The sequence below is a fragment of the Crocuta crocuta genome, unplaced genomic scaffold (assembly GCF_008692635.1).
Source record: "Crocuta crocuta isolate KB4526 unplaced genomic scaffold, BGI_CrCroc_1.0 scaffold235, whole genome shotgun sequence".
NCBI lineage: Eukaryota > Metazoa > Chordata > Mammalia > Carnivora > Hyaenidae > Crocuta > Crocuta crocuta.
Genome location: NW_027531285.1, coordinates 9,995,465 through 10,018,785, shown reverse-complemented (window position 1 = coordinate 10,018,785; position 23,321 = coordinate 9,995,465). Strand labels below are relative to the sequence as shown.

Here is a 23,321-nt window from a genome sequence, read left to right as displayed (position 1 = left end):
GTTGTGATATCCTAGTGTTGAGATGAGGCTTTGGCTGGGCATGGAGCCTGCTTAAGATTCTCTCTCTTTCTGTCTGCCCCTTTCCTGTCTCACTTGTCTCAAAATAAATAAATAAACTTAAAAAATATACCACAATTCAGTCAATGAAAAGCCGTCACTACCTTGAACTCTCATGGTGTTCCAATGGACTTTTTTTGAAAGCAGCACCCCACAACTTCCTTCTTTTCTCTATAAAGTAACATTTCTCTCCTTCGACCTTTTGACTTGCCTGTGGTTTGCCTTACCTCCCATGTCCTGAATTGCAATTCCTCTGCTGTTACCAAATAAACCAACTTCACTGGTAATAACACTCTGTTTTACTTTTAAGATCAACACCCCCTATGTTTTCTTCTAAGAGTTTTATAGTTTTAACTTTAAGAACTAAGTAATCTTTTCTGGATGCCTACCCAGTCAACTTCCCCACCTTTCCTTGGCTTAGTGGAATCACATGCTTCTCCCTAAGCCAATCATTGGCAAGGGGAATGTAATAGCCATGAAAAAATTTAAACCAAAGAAGACAAAGTTGGGGCTGAGTCCAGCTTTCCTGAAATGCATGGTTTCAGGGAGGAAAATGAAGAATGTGTATCCTACACAAATCAAGGTTCACAGCATTAAAGGAAATACAATTGTCTGTTTCTGCTACAGTTATTGTTCCCCTTATTAGATATATCCCCAAAGAGGAAAAGGACACTCTGAGCTTGCTTTCATGTACTTATTCTGAAATAGGTTCAAAAGTGTATGGTCTTATTTGGAAATATCAAATAGGGAAAACATGAAAATATTCTGTAAATTAGTAAGAACAAAACTATAAAGCAATACACATAATCTCTCTCCACTCTCTCAGGAATGATTAGATAAAAGAAAGTAATGAATATTTATTGAATACATAGTATTTGTTAGGGACTATATGGGGATTTTATGAGGCTGACACACTGCCTATTGTGCTAAGGAGGCCGGTTACCACCATATGGGATTTTAGTAATTCACCATGAAGAATAGTGAATTAGAAGATAGAAAAAATTGGGGCACCTGGGTGGCTGAGTTGTTTAAGCATCCAACTTCAGCTCAGGTCATGATTTCATGGCTTGTGAGCTTGAGCCCCAAGTTGGGCTCTGTGCTGACAGCTCAATGCTTGGAGTCGGCTTCAGATTCTGACTCTGTCTCTCTCTGCCCCTTCCCCCTCTCAAAAATAAACATTAAAAAAATTAGAATATAGAAAAAAATTAAAATGATATTCATTTTTAAACAACGCTCTTGGTATATTTCTTTCTAGCTTTTTTTATATGCATGGATTGTTAAAATTTTGTTTAGTTTTACATAGGTGTAATTATACATTTGCTCTGTGATTCTAAGTTATTCATGAATATCATTTTGATGGCTGTAAAACACTTCATTTTGTGATTATAACATTGTTTAGAATTACTACTATTTTATTGGACATTTAACATTTCTCCAGTTTCTTGTAATTACACACGATGTGATACATGTTTTTTTTGTATATAAAGTTCTTTTACCATTTTGTGATTACTTAAGATAAACTTCCAAAATGAAAAGTATTGGGTCAAAGGGCATAAATCTTTTATGGATGTGTGTATAGATCCAGTACTGCTAATATCAACCTATCAACATTCATTTAGACATACGATCACTCTAGTATGTTTATTTATTTATAAATTTTTATGTTGATTCTTTTTTTTCTCCTTTTTTACTTTAGAGAAAGAAAGTGTGTGAGCAGGGGAGAAGAACAGAGGGAGGGAGAGACTCTTAAGCAGAATCTTTTTTTTATGTTTTATTTCTGAGAGAGAGAGAGAGAGAGAGAGAGAGAGAGAAAGACAGCATGAGCAGGGGAGGGTCAGAGAGAGAGGGAGACACAGAATCTGAAGCAGGCTCCAGGCTCTGAGCTAGCTATAAGCATAGAGCCTGACGCAGGGCTCGAACCCACAAACCGTGAGATCATGACCAGAGCCGATGTCGGACGCTTAACTGACTGAGCCACCCAGCGTCCCTCTGAAGCAGAATCTTAAGAGCCCTACTTGATGCTTGATCTCACAACCCTCAGATCATTACCTGGGTGGAATTAAGTCAGTTGTTCAACCGACTAAGCCAAACAGGTGCCTCACTCTAGTATATTTTAAAATATATTACTATAACATGGCAAAAATAAAAACTTTAAGGTACTGAATAAACATTTAAAAAAATTAATTTGTAGAACAAAACAGATGCCTGGTACAAATAAAAGAAAAACATCTGTACTTTTCAATGTTTTTTTTCCTCCATTCTTTTTTATGACATTGCAAAAGTAACTAGCTATGTTTTATTATTTCAGTCTTAGAAGTAAGGACATTATTAATATAAGATAATCCTAAAATCACTCAAAAATAGTGGAATGAAAATGGGATAAGGCATCAAGCTTGATCAGTCTGTAGCAAATCTATAGGGTTCCTTGAGCTGGTAGTGATACGGCAATTGGAGTATATAAAAGAATAGAAACCCCTATTACCATCCAGATGCTTGATATTTAGATGATTATAAAATGTTAATCAGGGGGCGCCTGGGTGGCTTAGTCGGTTAAGCGTCCGACTTTCGCTTGGGTCATGATCTCACGGTTCGTGGGTTCGAGCCCCGCGTCGGGCTCTGTGCTGACTGCCAGCTCAGAGCCTGGAGCCTGTTTCAGTCTGTGACTCCCTCTCTCTCTGACCCTCCCCTGCTCACGCTGTCTCTCTCTCTCTCTCTCCTAAAAATAAAAAAATAAAATAAAATGTTAATCAGAACTTGCAGGTTTCACAAGTGACTATAGTCACTCTCTCTTTGCCAGCAGGTGGCAGTAGATATTGCACCTAGTCCTTGGAGTCCAAAACGTAAAATCTTTTTTGCCTAAGATTTTAATTTTCAAAATGACTTTTTATATTTAAATAATAACAGCAGCATACTTTAGGAAACAGATGAATTCATAATGTAATCATCTTGTCCCATCTTTATTTCTGTCGTTGGTACCAGCCAGAATTTTAGAGTGTCAAACAATCAGTAAATGATAAATTGCATGCACTTAATGGTCATCATTAGAGGCCACTGTTTTTTTTTTTTTAATGTTTATTCTTGAGAGAGAGAGAGAGAGAGAAAGAAAGAATGAGAGTAAGTGGGCAGAGAGAGAGGGAGACAGAGTCTGAAGCAGGCTCCAGGCTCCAAGCTGTCAGCACAGAACCAGATGCAGGGCTTGAACCAATGAACTGTGAGATCATAACCTGAGCCAAAGTCGGGCACTCAACCTACTGAGCCACCCCGGCACCCCAGACACCACTATGTTAACAAATTTTTATAACTAATTTCTTTTAAATGTCTCTTTTCATTATTTTCCTTTCTATATCTCCTGCCAACAATTTAAATCTAGACTTGTAACCAACCCCTCATATCAATTATTTTAATAACTTTCTTAATAACTACTTCTACTCTTCATTTCAATTAATTGTAAACATTTCAGGAAGCATACTCTTCTTGACACATCTTTTCTATAATTTAATTTTCCCTTCAAAAGGTCAATGTTCAACCTCAATTACTCAATTCACTCCCAGCTTACAACACAAATTCTAACGTGGAATTCAAGGTTCTTCTCCATAGAACCTCAAATGACTTCTTCCATCTTATCTTTAGTTCCTACTCACTGATCATATCTGTCATTCTGCCTTGGCTCGAATTGTTATACCAATTGGGCACTCTCTCTCCTTCTCTCTGGCCATCTCATTCTTTTTTATTTTTTAATTATTTATTTTAAAATTTACATCCAAGTTAGTTAGCATATAGTGCAACAATGATTTCAGGAGTAGATTCCTTAATGCCCCTTACCCATTTAGCCCATCCCCTCTCCCCACTCCCTCTGTTTGTTCTCTACATTTAAGAGTCTCTTATATTTTGTTTCCCTCCTTGTTTTTAAATCATTTTTGCTCTCCTTCCCTTATATTCATCTGTTTTGTATCTTAAAGTCCTCACATGAGTGAAGTCATATGATATTTGTCTTTCTCTGACTAGTTTCACTTAGCATAATGCCCTCTAGTTCCAAACACATAGCTACAAATGGAAAATTTCATTCTTTTTGATTGCCAATACACTGTATTATATATATGTGTGTATGTATATACCACATCTTCTTTATCCATTCATCCACTGATGGGACATTTGGGCTCTTTCCATACTTTGGCTATTGTAGATAGTGCTGCTATAAACACTGGGGTGCACGTGCCCTTTTGAAATAGCACACCTGTTTCCCTAGTAGTGCAATTGCTGGGTTGTAGGGTAATTCTATTTTTAATTTTTTGAGGAACCTCCATACTGTTTTCCAGAATGACTGCACCAGTTTGTATTTCCACCAGGAGTGCATTCTTGCCAACATCTATTGCCTGAGTTGTTAATGTTGGCCATTCTGACAGGTGTGAGGTGGTATTTCATTGTGGTTTTGATTTGTATTTCCCTGAGGATGGGTGATGTTGTGCATTTTTTTATGTGTTAGTTGACCATCTGGATGTCTTCTTTGGAGAAGTATGTATTCATGTCTTTTGCCCATTTCTTCACTGGATTATTTGTTTTTTGGGTGTTGAGTTTTATAAGTTCTCTATAAATTTTGGATACTAACCCTTTATTAGACATTTGCAGAAGCCTTCTCCCATTCTGTTGGTTGCCTTTTAGTTTTTCTGATTGTTTCCTTTGCTGTGCAGAAGCTTTTTATTTTGATGAGGTCCCAATAGTTCATGTTTGCTTTTGCTTCCCTTGACTACAGAGACGTGTTGAGTAAGAAGTTGTTGCAGCCGAGGTCAAAGAGGTTTTTGCCTGCTTTCTCCTGTAGGATTTTGATGGCTTTCTGTCTTACTTTTAGGCCTTTCATCCATTTTGAGTTTGTGTATGGTGGAAGAAAGTGGTCCAGGGTCATTTTTCTGTATGTTGCTATCCAGTTTTCCCAGCATCATTTGCTGAAGAGACTGTCTTTATTCCATTGAATATTCTTTCTTGCTTTGTAAAAGATCAGTTGGCCATGCATTTGAGGGTCCATTTATGGGTTCTCTATTATGTTCCATTGATCTGAGTGTCTGTTTTTGTGCCAATACCATACTGTCTTGATGACTCTACAGCTTTGTAATACATCTTGAAGACAAAGATTGTAATGCCTCCAGCTTTGGTTCTCTTTTTCAAGAGAAGTCCCTATTCAGGGACTTTTCTGTTTCCATACAAATTTTAGGATTGTTTGTTTTAGCTCTGTGAAAAGCGCTAGTGCTATTTTAATATGTATTGCTCTGGTCATCTCATTGTTATCTGTCCTTCAGAATTTAGTTCAAATTCTATTTCCATGATGATCAACTGCCCACCCCAATTCTCATTTATTCAATCATTCAACAAATACATAAAGAGAGTACTTGTGTTCAGGTAATATTAGGCATGGAAATACAACCATGACAATGGTGTAGTTCCTTCCTTCAAGGAGTTTATAGTTTGTTTTTCATTTCTTTAAGTAGGCTCCATGCCCAATGTAGGGCTTAAACCCACAACCCTGAGATCAAGAGTCACTTGAGCCAGATGCCTCAAGGGGTTTGCAGATTCTAAAGCTAAGGTTAATTACAATGCAGAAATAAATGATGTAATAAAGTGTACAATAAGAGCATATAGCAGCCCCTTGCTTGTATTGGATGTGGTAGTCAGGGAAGTTTTTTCAAAGGTGGTAGAGAATTCGCTTGCAAAGTAGGGACAACAGCATTTCACAGAGAAAAGAGCATGATTAGAAACATGAAAGCATAAGAAAATATTTGTCTTATTTTTATTTGAGAGAGAGATAATTCCAAGCAGGCTCCATGCTCAGTGCAAAAATCCAATGTGGACTCATCACGGGGCTTGACCCCATGACCCTGGGATCATGACTCAAGCCAAAATCAAGAGTTGTATACTCAGTTGACTGAATCACTCAGGTGCCTCAAGAAAGCATTATAATCTGAAGACCAGAACCAAAGCAAACCAAAACTTTCAAGGATTCTAAATACTTAAGTTTTTCTAAATGCTCACTTTCCAGATCTGCAATTAAGCTAGGAAATAAGCTAATCAAATATGTATTTCTCACCCTGGGGGATGGACTGGAGTAGAGCCTGACCAGTTAGAAAGCTGTTGCAGTTCAGTGGACTAATGCCAAGGAACTTATCAGCTCAGGCAGGGCATGGAATGGAGAGGAGGGGTCACACGTAAATGTCATTATGGAGGTGAGCCTATCAACAATGACTGGATGGGATGGGAGTGAAGAGAATAAAACATGACTGTCGAATCTCTGGCTTAAGCAAGCAAATGAGGAGTGGTAGAATAAGTGAATGGTGGTCAAGGGATCCCCATTTCTTTGGGGGTGAGGTAAGGATCACTGAAACTAAATTACTTTCTGAAGATCACACATCTAATGAGTGTCACAGCCTAGAGTACAACATATTCTCTGTATGTTCCTCCAGATCCACCCTTTCCTGCTGGGCTCTTTGCCCTGGCTGGCCTGTGCATCACCTCAACTTTTCTGCCACCTGGATTCTAATTGGGTTTGGTCCAGGGGAGAGACACAGAGATCAGTGTGGGAGGAAAGAGACTGATGTAAGCATGTTCCCTAGCTCTTTCCATGTAGAGCTCAAGTTTTTATCAGAGATTGAATTTCTTTAGATCAGTGTTTCTCAAACTAGTGATGAACAGTCTTTCTTAAACTACCACCCCACCAATGATCAACACTTTAAAAAATAAGTAACAAGAAATAATTACTAGAAAAGTGAAATTAAAAACTAAATACATACAAAAGATAATTCTCAGGTTTTCTATTATCTGATTAAAAAACATAACATTAGTCTGTTAAATTGGTGTATAAGTTTCTAAATGCTCACCCTGTTTCTGTCCTTACCTCTTCCTAGATGGTAACAAATAGTTTGTAGACTGCTGACCCCACGTTTACAGCTATAGCTCTGATGATTTCCTGTGAAGTTTCCTCTCTGTGCTCCTTTAGCCCGGGGTGGTAATGGCTCTCAGGATTGCTTGTCCATAGATGCATTACCCTTGACTTTGCTCACAGTTCCATAAATAGTTCCTTCATTAAATATCTTTTCTTTGAGGTCACCTGGGTGGCTTAGTCAGATAAACGCTGACTTCAGCTCAGGTCATGATCTTGTGGTTTCTGAGTTTGAGCCCTGTGTAGGGCTCTGTGCTGATGGTGTGGAGCCTGGAGCCTGCTTTGGATTTTGTGTCTCCCTCTCTCTCTACCCTTCCCCAGCTTGTGCTCTGTCTCTCTCTCAAAAATAAACATTAAAAATTTTTCTAAAAAACATCCTTTCCCCCCTAGCTTTATTGAAACATAACTAACATTCAATAAAGTGCACATATTTAAAGTGTGGAGCATGCAAACTTTGACAATCTATACTTTAACCTATCACTATGATCAATAACCATACTCATTACCTCAAAAGTTTCATTAAACATTTTTTGTTTCTTTAAAAAAATTATCATTAAACATTCATTTTTTAATTTTTATTAAAAATTTTTTAATGTTTATTTTTGAGATAGAGACAGAATGTGAGTAGGGGAGGAGCAGGGGAAGAGCGAGAGAATCTTAAGCAGATTCCATGCCCAGCACAGAGCCTGACATGGGGCTCGATCCTATGACCCTGGGATCATGACTTGAGCCAAAATCAGAAGTCAGACATTCAACTGACCAAGCCATCCAGGTGCCCCTCATTAAACATTCTTAAACTAAACATTTTGAATGTGCCACCTCTTCCCTGTCAAAACCCTGAATCCTGAGCCCCCCAAATTCCTGTGTTCTTACTCTAAGTCCAGTCATTTCTTTATACAATTTTCTATAATTTTATAAATACTCTTAGATTATCAATTATCTTTCTAACTAACAATTATGTTTTATTTTTGTAACTATTATTCATTCACTTAAGGTCATTACCATATTTTTGTCGCATATGTCTCATCGATCTCAAAAGAACACTTGGTAAGCAGTTGTTTTAATGTAGAACTGTTTGATTGTAAGAAATAGAGACCCACACAAACTATTTAAACACAACAGGATTATGGTATGAAGCATTCATTTCAAACAAGATCAATGACATGGCTGGGCCTACCTCAGCACTGAGACCTCAGCACAGATGATCATCAAGGCTTGTTGCAGTCTAATCCTTTGTTATTAATTAGACTTGGCTCTGCTCCATGAATCTGTATCCTTTTGTCCCACTACCAGCTGGTAATTTCACTCCAATATCTCATCTTTTTGAGTCAGGTCTCGTAAGTCAGAGCTTGCTGCCAATTGAGGACTCTCTACAACCTATGTTGTGCCAGGTGACCATCTTTGTTCAAATTAGCTGAAGCTGGGAGACTACAAACTGAGGAAGATTTAGATAGGGAGAGAATCTCTGATGCTGGGATATAAGTGGATCCAGAGAGAGAGAGGAACCTAATATTTGCTCATCAACTCACACAAAGTTCTTATATAAAAGTAACTTTTTAGTCAACTCCCTTCATTCTACAGCCACCTTCATTCAAATCCACCTAGCCTTTGTATTTATACTTTTCTTCAAAAGTGCTGAAAGAATAATCCGTAAGGCTGATATCACTAGCTCTTAAGGGTAAAGAAATCATTGAAGTTGTTAAGAGCAAGTTTAGATTTAGCTGCAAGTGCTAAATCTAAGTTCTAAAAAGTGGTTAAGTTCTAAAAAGTTAGAGAGGCTTCTTCTCTCTGTAATTTTTTAAATATTTTATTTATTTCTGAGAGAGAGAGAGACAGAGTGAGCAGGGGAGGGTCAGAGAGAGAGGGAGACACAGACTCTGAAACAGGCTCCAGGCCCTGAGCTGGCAGTCAGCACAGAGCCCGACGCGGGGCTTGAACCCACAAACCGCGAGATCATGACCTAAGCCGACGTCGGACACTTAACCGACTGAGACACCCAGGTGCCCCTCTCTGTACTTTTTAGAGCATGTACCATAATATGTATGATGAAGCTCTAAGAGGGAAGCAGGGTATACAGAATTTCCCAAATTATTTTAGATTATGGAAACGTTTTCCCACGGGCTTCTGGAGGGACTATACTTTGAGAGATTATGGATCTACTATATACAGTAGAGCAATTTTTAAAAAAGTGCCTTATGTAAGATTTATAGTCTATATAGTCCAGGTTCTGTACTGAAGGGTAGAACTGAACCATGGAATTTTGGCTGTTTGCCTATCTTTATTTATTTTTATTTTTTAAAAGATTTTATCTTTAAGTAGGGGTGCCTGGGTGGCTCAGTCAGCTCAGGTCATGATCTCATGGTCTTTGAGTTTGAGTCCTGCGTCAGGCTCTGTGCTGCTGACAGCTTGGAGCCTGGAGTCTGCTTCAGATTCTGTGTCTCCATCTCTCTCTGCCTCTCCCCTGCTCATTCATTTTCATTCTCTCTCTCTCTCTCTCAAAAATAAACATTTTAAAAATTTAAAATTTTATCTTTAAGTAATCTCTATACCCAATATGGGACTAGAACTCACAAGCCTGAGATCAAGAGTTACATGCTTATTGACTGAGCCAGCCAGGCACCCCTGTTTGTCTATCTTTTAAAATAGGCAGGATCTCAGAGTGTTATGCCTTTATGAAGCTGCAAAAAAACTGAAAAATAGCTGGAGTCATTAAATCTTTCAGAACAAGTGGCATTAATCGGTGTGCTTATTTGAAGATAGTTTGTGTAGATAAAAGTTTACAATCCTTGTTTCTCAAATTTTGAGGTAATTTCCCGACTACATTTTGAAGAATGATGTAGAAGTTTCACAGCAAGTCTTTGGCTGTGGGGAATTATCATAATCAAGTCTCATGGAAAAAGGGTGGCAGCTGTTACTTTTAATCAGTGTGCTCAGCGAGGGAGGAAAATGAAAGCTCTTTGTGTTCCTGCTGGTGGATGGATGTCTTACAGTTGGCAGTTTGCCAGATTACCCAATCAGTTGTTCTTGATATCTTGGTCTCTGGAGAGGTTGAAATGCTTGGCAGTTCATTCAGACCCTCCTCCTGCTCTGTACACTTGTGTGCATGTCAGTCACCTCGGAAAGGAGCTCATCTGTTATCAAATAAATGCAACACTGAATTATCCTGGACTGGTGAGCTCTCTCCCACATCTTTGCCTTTTTGTCATGTTGCTCCTGGCAAGCATTCGGATTCACACAAATTGCTTTTCACATCAAAGGCAATTTTTTCTTTCCTTCAAGTTGCTCTTTTCACTGCAGGGTGGTGGAAATAAAAGAGGGAAAGACACTTTGGCTGGTCAAATAGCAACAATTACTATGGACTGTTTACAGAACACTGTTCTGGGTGAGTTTGATAATCTGATGAGCAAGACAGATAAAAATGAAAGAGTAAAAATAGTACAACCTAATCATATATATAACACGTGCACAATATATAATTCTGTAAGTGATTCAAAATAGCAAATAAGAAATCAATTCATTCAATAACCATTTTTGAGTGTTTAGTATATGCCAGATACTAAAGATGTATTGGTGAACAATACTAGTTGATGAAGATTTACCCATGTTTTCTTCTAAGAGTTTAATGGTTTTAGCTCTTATACTTAGGTCCTCAACCCATTTTGAGTTTTTTTTTTTAAAGTTTATGTATGTATGTATTTTGAGAGAGAGAGAGCACACTCAAGCAGGGGAGGGGCAGAGAGGAGAGTGAGGATCCCAAGCAGACTCTGCACTGAGTAGGCTTGATACCATGAACCATGAGATCATGACCTGAGTCGAAATCAAGACTCAGATGTTAACCGACTGAGCCACCCAGGTGCCCTTATTTCTGGCCTCTTAATTCTATTCCATTGATCTGTATGTTTATCCTAATTGCTTTACTATAGTTCTGATTGCTCTAAATTTGTAGTAAGTTCTGAAATCAAAAAGAGTGTGTCCTCCAAATGTGTTCTTCTCTTTTCAAGATTGTTTTGACTATTTGGGGGTCCCTTGAAATTCCTCTGAATTTGAGGATCAGACTTTCCATTTCTGAAAAAAAAAAGCCATTAGAATTTTGATAGGGGTTGCATTGAGACTGTAGATCACTTTAGGTAATATTGTCATCTTAACAACATCATGTTCCAATCCATGAACATGATAGGTCTTTCCATTTGTCTGAGTTTTTTTAAAGCAATATTTTATAGTTTTCAATGTACAAGCCTTTCACCTTCTTGGTGTACTCCTGGACTTCTTCTTGCTCCTGGTCACCAGGGAGTAGGCATTCTTTCTAGCAAATGTCATTTTTTACTTGACTACCAGGTACCACCCCCCACACCCACCTACTCAATATTTTGCTGCCTCAAATATCCCCTTTTTCTCGTTATCATCACTGTTTCTCTCTGCATTGCTTCATTCCCACCAGTCAACATGCTCTGTCATTTCCCATCCTAAAAACATTTTTTCCTGATCCCAGGTCCCCCTCTCACAACCACCTCATTTCTCTTTTTATGCAACAAAAGTTCTTGAAAGAGTTGTTTATTCAAGTTTTCTTTACTCCTCTATTCTTTAATTTTTGGATTTTTATTTATTTTTGAGAAAGAGAGTGTGAGTGGGGGAGGGGCAGAGAGCGAGACAAAATCTGAAGTAGGCTCCAGGTTCTGAGCTGTCAGCACAAAGCCTGATGTGGGGCTCAAACTCACAGACCATGAGATCATGACCTGAGCTGAAGTCCAACACTTAACCAACTGAGCCACCCAGGCGCCCCTTTACTCCTCCTCCATTCTTATTCGTCTTTCAAAATTTGGTAATATATGTACATAATAATAGATTACCTTTATTTCTATACTTTAACCATCAAACTCCCCTCCCTAGAGGCCAAAAACTGTTACCAGTTTCCTAAATAATTCTTTCAGAGATAATCTACAATTTCAAATACACATATAGTATATACGTACAACACGAAACAAATGGTGACCCCTAATGTAAACTATGGACTTCAGTTAATAATAATTTATCAATAGTGGTTTATCAGTTGTAATAAATGTACCACACTAAAGCAAGATATTAATAATTGCAGAATCTCTGAACAGGGGGGAAGGGAATAATTGGGAACTCCTGTATTATCTGCTCAATTTCCTGTAAAACTAAAACAACTCTAAAAAATAGTCTATTATAAATTTTAAGAAAATCTACCTTGGGGTGCCTGGGTGGCTCAGTTGATTGAGTATCCAACTTTGGCGCAGGTCATGATCTCACAGTTTGTGAGTTCAAGCCCAGTGTTGAGCTCTGTGCTGACAGCTTAGAGTCTGGAGCCTGCTTCACATTCTATGTCTCCCTCTCTCTATGCCCTTCCCTGCTCACAGCCTGTCTTTTTTCCCTAAAAAATAAACATAAAAAATTATAAAAAATCTACATTACTGTTAAGTCAAAAAGAAAATTAAAACTAAGAAAATCAGAGTATGTAAAAAATATCAATAATAAAGGTACTATACAGTACACTATTTACAATTAAAGCAGAGCTTAGGGGAAATTTCGTAGACATAAATATATATAATAAATGATGAATATAAATAATTTAAGCATCACCATGGAAATTAGAAAAACAACTGCACATGGGCCTTAAAAAGGTAGAAGAAAAAATTTAGTAAATTCAAAAGCAGAAATTGGAGCACCTGGCTGGCTCAGTCAGTGGAGCATACTACTTGATTTCAGAGTTGTGAGTTCAAGCCCCAGTTGGGTGCACAGTTTGCTTAAAAGTAAAATCTTAGGGGCACCTGGGTGGCTCAGTTGGTTAATGTGGGACTCTTATTTTGGCCTAGGTCCTAATATCGGGCTGGGGGGCTGACAGCACAAGAGCCTGCTTAGGATTCTCTCTCACCTCTCTCTGCTGCTCAACCACTAGTGTATGATCACTCTCCCTCTCTCTCAAAGTAAATAAATAAATAAGAATTTTCAGGTTCTGATTCGGAGGTATGGGGTGAGAGCTTGAAATTCTTCATTTAAGAAAAACAAAAAATTATTTTTTAAAGTTGATTTATTTTGAGACAGAGATAGTGTGCATAACTGAGGGAGACGCAGAGAGAAGGGGAGACAGAATCCGAAGCAGGCTCCACACTGTCATCTCAGAGCCTGACAGAGGGCTCCACGTTAAGAACAGTGACATCAGGACCTGAGCTGAAACCGAGTCAGGCACTTAACTGACTGAGCCACCAAAGCGCCCCAAGAAAAATAAAATCTTAAAAAAAAAACCAAAAGCAGAACTGAAAAATCAGAAAAGAGAAGAATGCTGGGAATAATAAATATGAATGCAAGAACTAGTTTTTTGACAAAGCAAATAGTAAAAGAGATGAGCTACTAGCTAATGGAGAAACTAGTTGGCTGAGGAAGGGGGTGAACGGGGATTTACTTTAAATTTTTTTTAAAAAATAACTTATAATTAAATATTTCAAGCATACCAAAAGGCTACAAACTGTACTGTGAGGCATTCCTGTGAAACCATCACCAACCTTTTCCCACTATCTTCACATTTTAGTGTTCATGATTCCAACCCATTTTGTAATTTTATAACTTACATACATGCCCTCGAAAAATTTTATGGTTTGCATGTTTTGAACACCATAAGTGCTATTTTACACTACATACTCTTCAATTTGTTTGCTTAGCTTTGTTCTTCAGATTGTCCATGTTAGATATGGCACTGGTTCATTCTATTCTACCCGCTATTATGCGCTATTACATTACAGACACATACCACAATTTACTTATTACTCCTGGTTGATGTCAATTAACAGATTTTTTGCAACTATTAAGTTTTATCGTTAACATTCTTGTATGCGTGGGTATTTCTTTGGGCTCATATGTGAGAGTGATCTTATAAGCGGGCCGGGCACGTGCAGTTTTACTAGATAAAATCCTAACTGTTCTCCCAAGCACTGGTGCCAATTTAGATTACAAAATAGTTCCAAGTCGCTCCAACGTTCATCAACACCGAAGCCGTTAAGACTTAGTTTTCACTCTACATTTCTCTGTCCATGGCATTTCACGTTACACAATTTCTTCAGCTTTATTTCAATTAGTCCTCACCGTAAGACAGTGGGTTAGGCATTATTAGTCACATTTGCAGATGAAAAAAAAAACCTCTTCGTTTTTAGACTACTGTTTCTTTTCTTCCTGAAGAAAAAAAGTCTCTTACTCTTCAGCCTCGCTTATTGAACCTTTTTCCTGTCAGCCCTGGAAAGGCTGCTTTCTTGGAAAGGAGGTTTCACTGGGCCTGGCGTCCAGGGCTGGCGGGGTTCCTTACCCCTCCTCCGCCCTCCTCAAATCCGGCTCGGCACCTGGCCGTCCGAAGGCAGTCGTGGCTCTGTCAGCAACGCGGTGGAAGGACAGGGTTTGGACCACTAGCGCCTCCGTAGTCCCCTCCTCTTCTCCCTCCGCCCTTCGCGCGCCGAAGGCGCCGTCCGCCGCGCTGGAGAAGGCGGAGTCCGAGACTTCAGGCAGCACCACTCATCGCGATAGGCTAACGCTTGCGGCACGAGCGCTCCAGTCACCGGAAGTGCTGCGGTCTCTCCCTCTCCGGAGCCGCGGTCGCCGAGGTTGGAGCTCTGCCCCGGAAGTCTTCCCCCAGTCCCCCGCCCGCGGCAAACATGGCGGTAGACTCGGCGATGGAGCTGCTATTTTTAGACACTTTTAAACACCCGAGCGCTGAGGTAAGGCGTCCCGACTTGATTCCGATCCTGCTTGTCGACTGGTGGATCCTTAGAAAAAGTCATTAGGCGTGCCTCGACTTTTACTCTCGCCGACTGCCGCTTTAACTCCTCACAGACATAGCCCCCTCCCCCCCCCGCTTGGGTGTGGGCACCGCGTCTGAGGGAGGGTGGCGGTAGACCCTCCCCCCCATTTTCCCCAGCTTTCCCTTAGTTCCCTACGTCTTTGGTCGAGTTGGCTGCTCTGCTTGCCTTGTTCTTTTGTTGTGCTGTTGTTTCCTGTCAGCTTTGGGCCTCGAGAAGGATCGTGGTTTTCAAGTTTACCTCAGGTGGTGTTTGGGAGGGGTCTTGGACAGCTTGAGTTTGACAGCCCAGGTGACTGAGTGGGTCACGCAGGTTTCGTGGTTCCTAAATCCCTCCTCCTAGGTTTCCTTCCTAACAGGAGTTCTGCTGTCCAGGTGGGACACTCATTCGGTTTAGGATTGTGGCGTTCGCCAGTTTGCTCTGAAACTCGAATCCTTATCCCTTGGAAAGATTTCACACATTAGGACACGAAGCACTTACACGGAACGCCCTTTGGGTGGAGAATACTTGCGAAGAAGAGAGAATTGAGAGAATTGTAGTTTATCTGTACAGCATAATTGTATTGTTTTCGGGGGGCGGGGGGTGGTGTGGACTACTCGTTCTGTGATAACTTGAGCGCCCCTGAACGTCTGACTCTGCGATATTTAAATTGAATATAGCTGGTTAACTAAAGGTTCCCGAAAGCTGGCCAAAATGGACATGAACCAAGTCCTTAGAGATAATAAAAACGGCCCAGAACTCACATTTCTCTTCCAATGTAAATTTAATTTAGAGAACTGTTCTTTTTTTGGATATAGTGATGGTAGTGGGTAGTGGTTGTATCTTAATGTTTTGTTTGGCAAAATAAAAAATTTGACAACTTTCGTCTTCTAATTATTTCAACAAATGGTTTATAGGTATGTAAAAATAAAAATTTTGGAAACTTGAGCATGTCTTACTAACAATGAGTGAATTTGTGGTCTCATTTCATGTGGGTCAGTTAGCTCTGCTTGTTCAATGACTGTACTTCTCTGACTATCTCCAGCTAAGCTTTAGAAAACTCATGGTGGAGTTAGTTGAATCCGAACAAACCTGTCACGTGTACAGTAGTAGAGACCTGTTAAAAGTGAAAGAAGCCAATGATAAATTAGTGGCATTCTAGTTTAAGAGAATTGGCATTAATTCACTTATATATTTAAAAATCTAGTGTTTCTTCATTCATTCATGGACAAACATTGAGGACCAGGAGAGGACAGGACCAGTTCTGGCAATGATTGAGGGAGGCTTAGTAGAGATCACATTTGAATAGAGTCTTGAAGGAAGACTAAAGGTTTGTGGGGAGTATAAAATATTGAGTTGTTCTCAAGGAGTTTACAACTAAGTATTGGAGGTTAGGTCCACAAAAGTATGATTCAAGTTAGAAGGCGAGGAGTGTGTATAAGAAGAGTGGGAATCCCTTGGGTTCTATCATCCCTTTTTCCCCCCTCTTTCACTCTCACTCTCTTTTTTTTTTTTAAGTAAGCTCTATTCCCAATGTGGGGCTCGAACTCATGATCCTGAGATAATGCATGGTTGACTGGCTGAGGTAGCCAGTTGCCCAAGGGTTTATCCTCTTTATTCCAAAATGCCCTGGCCTATTGGGACCCCAATCAGTATTTATTTAAGCTCCATTTGGTGCTGCCAATAAGGCTGTGTGATTTCAGAGGAGGAAGAGATCACTCTTCTTTTATCAGGGAAGACTTCAAGGCAGTTGGCATGTGAACTGGGTCTGTGGTGGAAGAGGAAACGTTCCACAATTGTAGATAAGAAAGCAGGGCATTCTCCTGGAGTAGTCAGTCCTCTGGGGAGTATGCCAGAAGTATTAGTGTGAAGTGGCAGCTGCAGGGCAGTTCGAAGCCAGATCATGGAGTTCCTTTGAATGCTCAGCAAAATAGCGTGGACTTGATTTTGTAGGAAATAGGTAGTTTTTGAGCAAATTAAATGACTAGTAAAATTCATTAAGTCAATTAATTGATCACTAATACCTAAAATGATTCAGAAAAATTAGAGGTGGCAAATAAGGAAGAAAAGGGAGATGTTATGAAAGCTTGGGTTTAGCAGATGGGCAGTAATCATTGTCCACAGTTATTGAATGCTCACTTTGTGCAAGGTTCAGTGCGTTCGTAATTTAAATATACTATCTCTAATCCTTGTAATAATTTTGAAAGATCCTTATCCCCATTTTATAGATAAGGAAAGAGAGTGTGAGAGGTTAGGTGATTTTCCTAAAGTGTCATAGCAGGATTAAAGCATACCAGTGTGGCTTTAAAGCCATGCCATACTGTGTCTCAGTAGGACTAAGTAGGAGGAGATAGGTGCAAGATAAATTTTGGATATAGAGTTGATAGCATGGCAACTGATTGTATAAGGGAGAAAGAGTAGTTAAAAGTGATAGAGTTATAGTTTTAGAGATAGAGAATTGGTAGGGCCATTGATCATAGAAGAGTCTGGAGGTACGTTTGATGGGAACAGGATAGTTTTAGTTTTAGGTGTGTTTAGTGGTACACCAGAGAGATTTGCTCAAATAGAAATTTGGGAATTTGTTTTAACAATTTCATTTATGAAAAAATATTTCTGAAGGTGAGGTATAGCTCAGGGGAGAGGGGGAAGCAATACAAATAAGAAAACAAATAAAAACTCCCAAAACCTATTGGCCTTGCTTTCAAAGAGGCTTGTGATCTGGTGCAGAAATATTTATTCACATTTCCCAAGGAGAATACTGAAAGGGGTTTGAGTCATGTTAAATGAATTACAAATTGTGTTTGTGGTTTGTATGCCACTTTATTCACAATAAAAAAACAACTTACTTTAGTAAATTTTTTAAAAACTTGATTTAATTTGAGAGAGCACAAGTTGGGGAGGGGTGGAGGGAGGCAGGTGGGGTGAAGGGGGAGAGAGAGGGAGATTCTCAAGCAGGCTCCATGCTGTCAGTGTGGAGCCAGAAGCAGGCTCAAATCCTTGAACTGTGAGATCATGACCTGAGCCAAAATCAGTAGTCAGACACTTAACCTACTGAGCCACCCAGACACCCTTGTTATAGTAAATTTTAATTTCAATATAGATAAACAAGAATATACAGAAAAGCAAAGCCTTTCTTTTCTTTTTTTTTTTCTTTTTTTTTTACAAATAGTTTATTGTCAAATTAGTTTCCACATAACACTCAGTGCTCATCCCCACAAGTGTCCTCCTCCATGCCCATCCCCCCTCCCCCCCACATCCATCAGTCCTCAGTTTTTGTCAGCATTCAAGAGTCTCTCATGGTTTGCCTCTCTCCCTTTCCCCCACCATTTCCGCCCTTCTTCTCCCCCTTGTTCCTCCGTCAAGTTCCTCCTAATCCTCCTATACGTGCAAACATATGATATTTGTCCTTCTCTGCCTGACTTATTTCGCTCAGCATAACACCCTCAAGGTCCATCCATGTTGCTACACATGGCCAGATTTCATTGTTTCTCATTGCCATGTAGTATTCCATGGTATAGATAAACCACATCTTCTTGATCCATTCATCTGTTGATGGACACTTAGGCTCTTTCCATGTTTTAGCTATTGTGGAGAGTGCTGCTATGAACATTGGGGTACATGTGCTCCTATGCCTCAGCATTTCTGTATCCCTTGGGTAAATTCCTAGCAGTGCAAAGCCTTTCTTAGTCCCAGCTATGATTTACAGATTTTTACATTTTTTTCTTAAATCTTCTAGTGTATGAGTCTGTATGTATATATAAACATATATGTATAAATGCATATATCCATCACCCACAGTAACATGCCCATACTGTAATACTGTTTTGTGGTTTCTTGTTTTTACCTAACAATGTGTTGTGCATCTTTATCAATTAAGAACTATACTTACATAACATTTTATTTTTATTATTATTATTTTAATGCTTATTTTTGAGGGGTACATAGTATGAGCAGGGGAGGGGCAGAGAGAGAGGGAGACACAGAATCTGAAGCAGGCTCCAAGCTGTGAGCTGACCTGAGCTGAAGTCGGACACTTAACCAACTGAGCCACCCAGGTGCCCCTATTATTGTTCTTTTTTTAAGCGTTTGTTTATTTTTGAGAGAGAAAGAGGACGAGCAGGGGTAGGAGAGAGAGAGAGAGAGAGAGAGAGGTAAGTAGGTAGCGGATCCAAAGTGGGCTCTGTGCTGACAGCATAGAGCCCGACACAAGGCTTGAACTCACAAACTGTGAGCTCATGACCTGAGCCAAAGTCAGATGCTTAACCAACTGAGCCACCCAGGTGCTCTTGTACTTCTATAATATTTTAGATGTACACTTCATTTTGAAATGTTATCTCTTTATTTTGACTAGGTAACACATGTGTGAGGTAGAAATCCAATGGGTACAAAAGGGTATATAGTAAAAAGTATGTCTTTTTCTTATCCCTGCCCTCTAGCCATCCTGTTTCTTTGCCTAGGTATTCTATATAATTCCATTTTTACTGGCTGCACAGTATTTCTTTAAATGGTAATACTTTTATTTACATAAAATACATTTAGGTTTTCTTTTTAAGTTTATTTATTTTGAGAGAGAGTGAGAGAGCGATCAGGGGAGGGGCAGAGAGAGAGAGAGAGAGAGAGAGAGAGAGAGAGAGAGAATCCTAAGCAGGCTTCGCCCTGTTAGTGCAGAGCCCAACATGGAGCTTGAAACCACGAACAGTGAGATAACTGACCTGAGCCGAAATCAGACACTTAAGCCAACGGAGCCACCCAGGTGCCCCTACATTTAGGTTTCTAACGTTTTACAATGATGTGATATTCTTTAAATTATAAATGTTAAAGTTATTTTATGAACCTTTATTTATTTTTAGAGTGGAATTGCTGGGTTAAAATGCAGTCTTATAATAGTGGTTGATGCTAGAAGGTACTACTTCATTTTAGAGTTTTTTTAAGAAAGTAATTAGAACTCATCTGAACAGAAGTGATAATGGAAATGGTAGGGATAGATGAGATAGCTTTAGCTTACCCTTAAGGAGAGGGTAAACAGAGAAGGGAAAATATTTGCAGGGATAGAAGAGTAAGGAAGGGGAGGCAGCTATACTGTGAGTTGTAAACACACAGTGACTTCTGAAGGTAAATGTGGTTCAGAGTCCTGAAATTTGACCAGTTTATTCTTCACATTCCTGCTATGTCTGTAATCATAAATCTTCCATGATTCCCCTTGTCTTCCTAAGGCTTATGTGCTCCTCTAGATATCTTAAGCCCCTACTTCACTGTAATATTTTTAACTCTCTGAAAACACAGTTGAATCAACTTTTATTAAACACTTATTAAAAGTCTTTCATTCATTAAATGAATATGCTAGGCACTTTGAGTTTAACAGTAAGCTGAGACTTGGTTATTGTCTTCTTGAGATGCAACTCTAATGGGAGAGATAAAAGAAGCAATTACAGTTTAGTTTGATAAGAGGCTTTTGATTCACAAGGAGAGGCATCTATCTAGACTTGCTTTGGCACACCTTCCAAGAGAAAGTTCACTCTCAGGGTGCCTGGGTGGCTCAGTCAAGCGTATGGCTCTTGATTTCAGCCCAGGTCATGATCTCATGATTAAGATCTGCATCGGGCTCTGCTCAGACAGCACAGAGCCTCCTTGGGATTCTATCTCTCTGCCCCTACTGTGCTCTTGCTCTTGCTCTCTCCACCCCCTGCCCCCAAATAATAATAACAATAATAATAATAGTAATAATAATAATAAAAAGAGGGGCACCTGAGTGGCTCAGTGGGTTAAGCCTCTGGTTCTTGATTTCAGCTCAGGTCATGATCTCATAGTGCAGACCCTGCTTGGGGTTCTTGCTCTCCATCTCTCTCTGCCTCTTTTCCTCTTTCTCTTTCTCTCAAAATAAATAAATTTAAAAAAACTGCTCTAAAAAAAAAAAAGAGAGAAAGTGGACTCTAAAAGGAATTGGGACAGAGGAATGTGGGAGCAGAGATAATAGCATGAGTGAGGCCTGAACGTGAGAAAGAGCATGGTATGTTGGGGCTATAAATTTGAATGGGCAAGAAGAGGTTATACTTGTTTATAAGACAAGGAATTTGGCCTGGGAAGCAAGGGAGTGATACTTTTACCTTCTAGAAGGACCACACTACAATAGGAGAATAGGTGGAGGGGAACAAGAAAGAAGCCCCAAACCAGGAAGGATTCTATTGCTGTAACCCAGATTAGTGTGAAGAGTGTCTGGAACTAGAGAAGTGAAGCCCTAATGGAAAGAAATACCAGATTTGAGAGCTATTTAGAAGTTTAATCACTGGGACTTGTTATTTAGATGAATGGTTTAGGTGAGAGAATGAGAAAGAAGCAAACGATAATAATGGTTTCTGTCTTGGCCATTGTGTGGATGGTGTTGCTAACACTTACATAGGAGAGTTCAGTTTTGGACTTGCTGAGTTTGTGTTGCCAGAGAGACGTTCAAGTGGGGATGTCCAGTTGGCAGTTGGTTATAGTGGTCTGGGGCTTGCGAGCGAGGTCCTAAACGGAGATTTAGATTTGGAGTTGACTTATGGCAGTGGACGAAAGTTTTATTTCTTGTAATTTTATTGATTGTACTTACCTACTCTGCCCTACTTCATTTTACCCTCTAGCCATGGTGAACTGTGCTTGCAATTTCTTGAATCTTCCAAGTTCTTGTTTGCCTTCCTTGTGTGCATGCTTCTTCCTTTGCTTGGAAAGTTGTTCCTTCGCCTCCTTTCCTACTGATTCTTGTTTTCCTTAAAGACTTGCTTAGCTCAAGTGCTGTTTCTTAGGGGAAATCTTTCCTGACACTCCTCTTTTCCTCCCCACAAATTTTGGTCCACAAAAGGGGTAAGTACCCCTTTGACTTTGCACAGTATCCTGTATGAGTCTCTATCATAGCAAATATCTGTTTGTCTACCACACTAGATGGTCTCTTCTTTAATGGCTGAGATTATTATGTCTTTGTCTTGGTATCCTTGGGACCTGGCATTCCTTGGAACATAATAGATATTTAATAAATGTTTAGAAATAAATGTTGAATAAAAGGGGTAGCAACTAATACAGAAATTCTTCTACTTACAAACAAAATAGATTTTTAAGTTATTTTTATTAAAATTTTTTAAATGTTTTATTTATTTCTGAGAGACAGAGAGAGAGAGAGAAGAGAGAGAGCGTGAGCAGGGGAGGGTCAGAGAGAGAGACACACACAGTATCCGAAACAGGCTCCAGGCTCTGAGCTAGCTGTCAGCACAGAGCCCGATACAGGGCTCAAACCCATGAACTGTGAGATCATGACCTGAGCCAAAGTCAGATGCTTAACTGACTGAGCCAGCCAGGCACCCCACAAAATACATTTTGAAAGGCTGTTCATAAAATTTTAAGTTCATTTTTTTTAGGTCTACAGTGATTACACCCTAACAACTAATACCATTAATTAATCAGTAGAGGGCAGGGTAGAGGAGGATGCAGTTAATGAACTTTTGCTCTAAGTTTCGTTTCTACATATTAATGAGAATTTAAAATATGTAAGCAAAGGAACTTCAGTATAGTATACTTTATAAGCAGAGAAGTTCCTTACAAGAAGGAAACATAGCGTCAAAGTTTGAGGCAAAATGCTAATTTCTTTTGTGTAAAACTATTGTAGCACATGTAGAATACCTATAGTATATTTGCAATAATAAGGATACAAGTTCAGATCCTATCACAAAAGCCAAAATAACAGTGGATTGATAAAATAGGATTTTTCTCTCAATCTGTAAGTATTCTAGGGCTAATATGACAGTTCCACAGTGTCAAGGGCCCAGATTCCTTCTGTCCCTTTCCTCTGCCATCCTTAGGATGTTGCTTCTTTCATTGTTCAAGATAGCTCACCTATAACATCTGTGTTCTAGAAAGGCAGCAGAATTTTGGAATAAGAAGTAGAAGGAGTTTCTAAAGTCTGAACCTTCCTTTAAGGACGTGATCTGGAGTTGCCTGCATTTCCATTTTCATCCCATCTATCAGAAGTTAGTAATGGTACCTGGGTGGCTCATTTGGTTAAGCATCCAACTCTTGATTTTGGCTCAGGTCATGATCTTATAGTTTGTGACCTTGAGCCTCACGTCACGCTCCATGCTGATAGCACGGAGCCTGCTTAGTATTCTCTCTCCTCCTTTCTCTCTGCCCCTCTCCCATTCATGTTCATGCTCTCACTCTCAAAATAAATACACTTCCAAAAAAACAAGAATGTAAAATATCTCATTAATAATTAAATAAAATTAGTGAGCATGTGTTCATGCTAGCTTCCCAGGAGTCTGGGAAATCCAGTTTTTAGTTCACTAGTGCCCAGCTCAGTCTTCTTTAGCAGAAGAGGAAAATTGGTATTGGAAGACAGCAATCAGCTTTGCTTTGCATTCATCTTGTTTCTTTTATTACTTTGAGAATTTTTAAATGCTTTTGAATAGTAAACATTATATTAAGATTTCTATGCCTATATGTTTAATCATAATCTCTGAATTTAAAAATGCAAAACTGGCTCAGTCAGTTGAGTGACTCTTGATTTTGGCTCAGGTCATGATTCCAGGGGCGTG

At 39.4% G+C, this 23,321-nt stretch overlaps 1 protein-coding gene across 2 annotated transcripts in view; it reads left to right on the top strand.

The window, feature by feature from the left end:
• Positions 1-14,624: 14,624 nt before the first annotated feature.
• The window catches only part of VIRMA (vir like m6A methyltransferase associated), a 60,460-nt gene continuing 51,763 nt past the window's right edge, over positions 14,625-23,321 (top strand). For both annotated transcript variants that reach the window (XM_077771355.1, XM_077771354.1), the window contains exon 1: positions 14,625-14,703. In XM_077771355.1, coding sequence (XP_077627481.1) covers positions 14,641-14,703 — 63 coding nt within the window. In that variant the 5' untranslated portion in view covers positions 14,625-14,640. The remainder of the gene's footprint in view (positions 14,704-23,321) is intronic.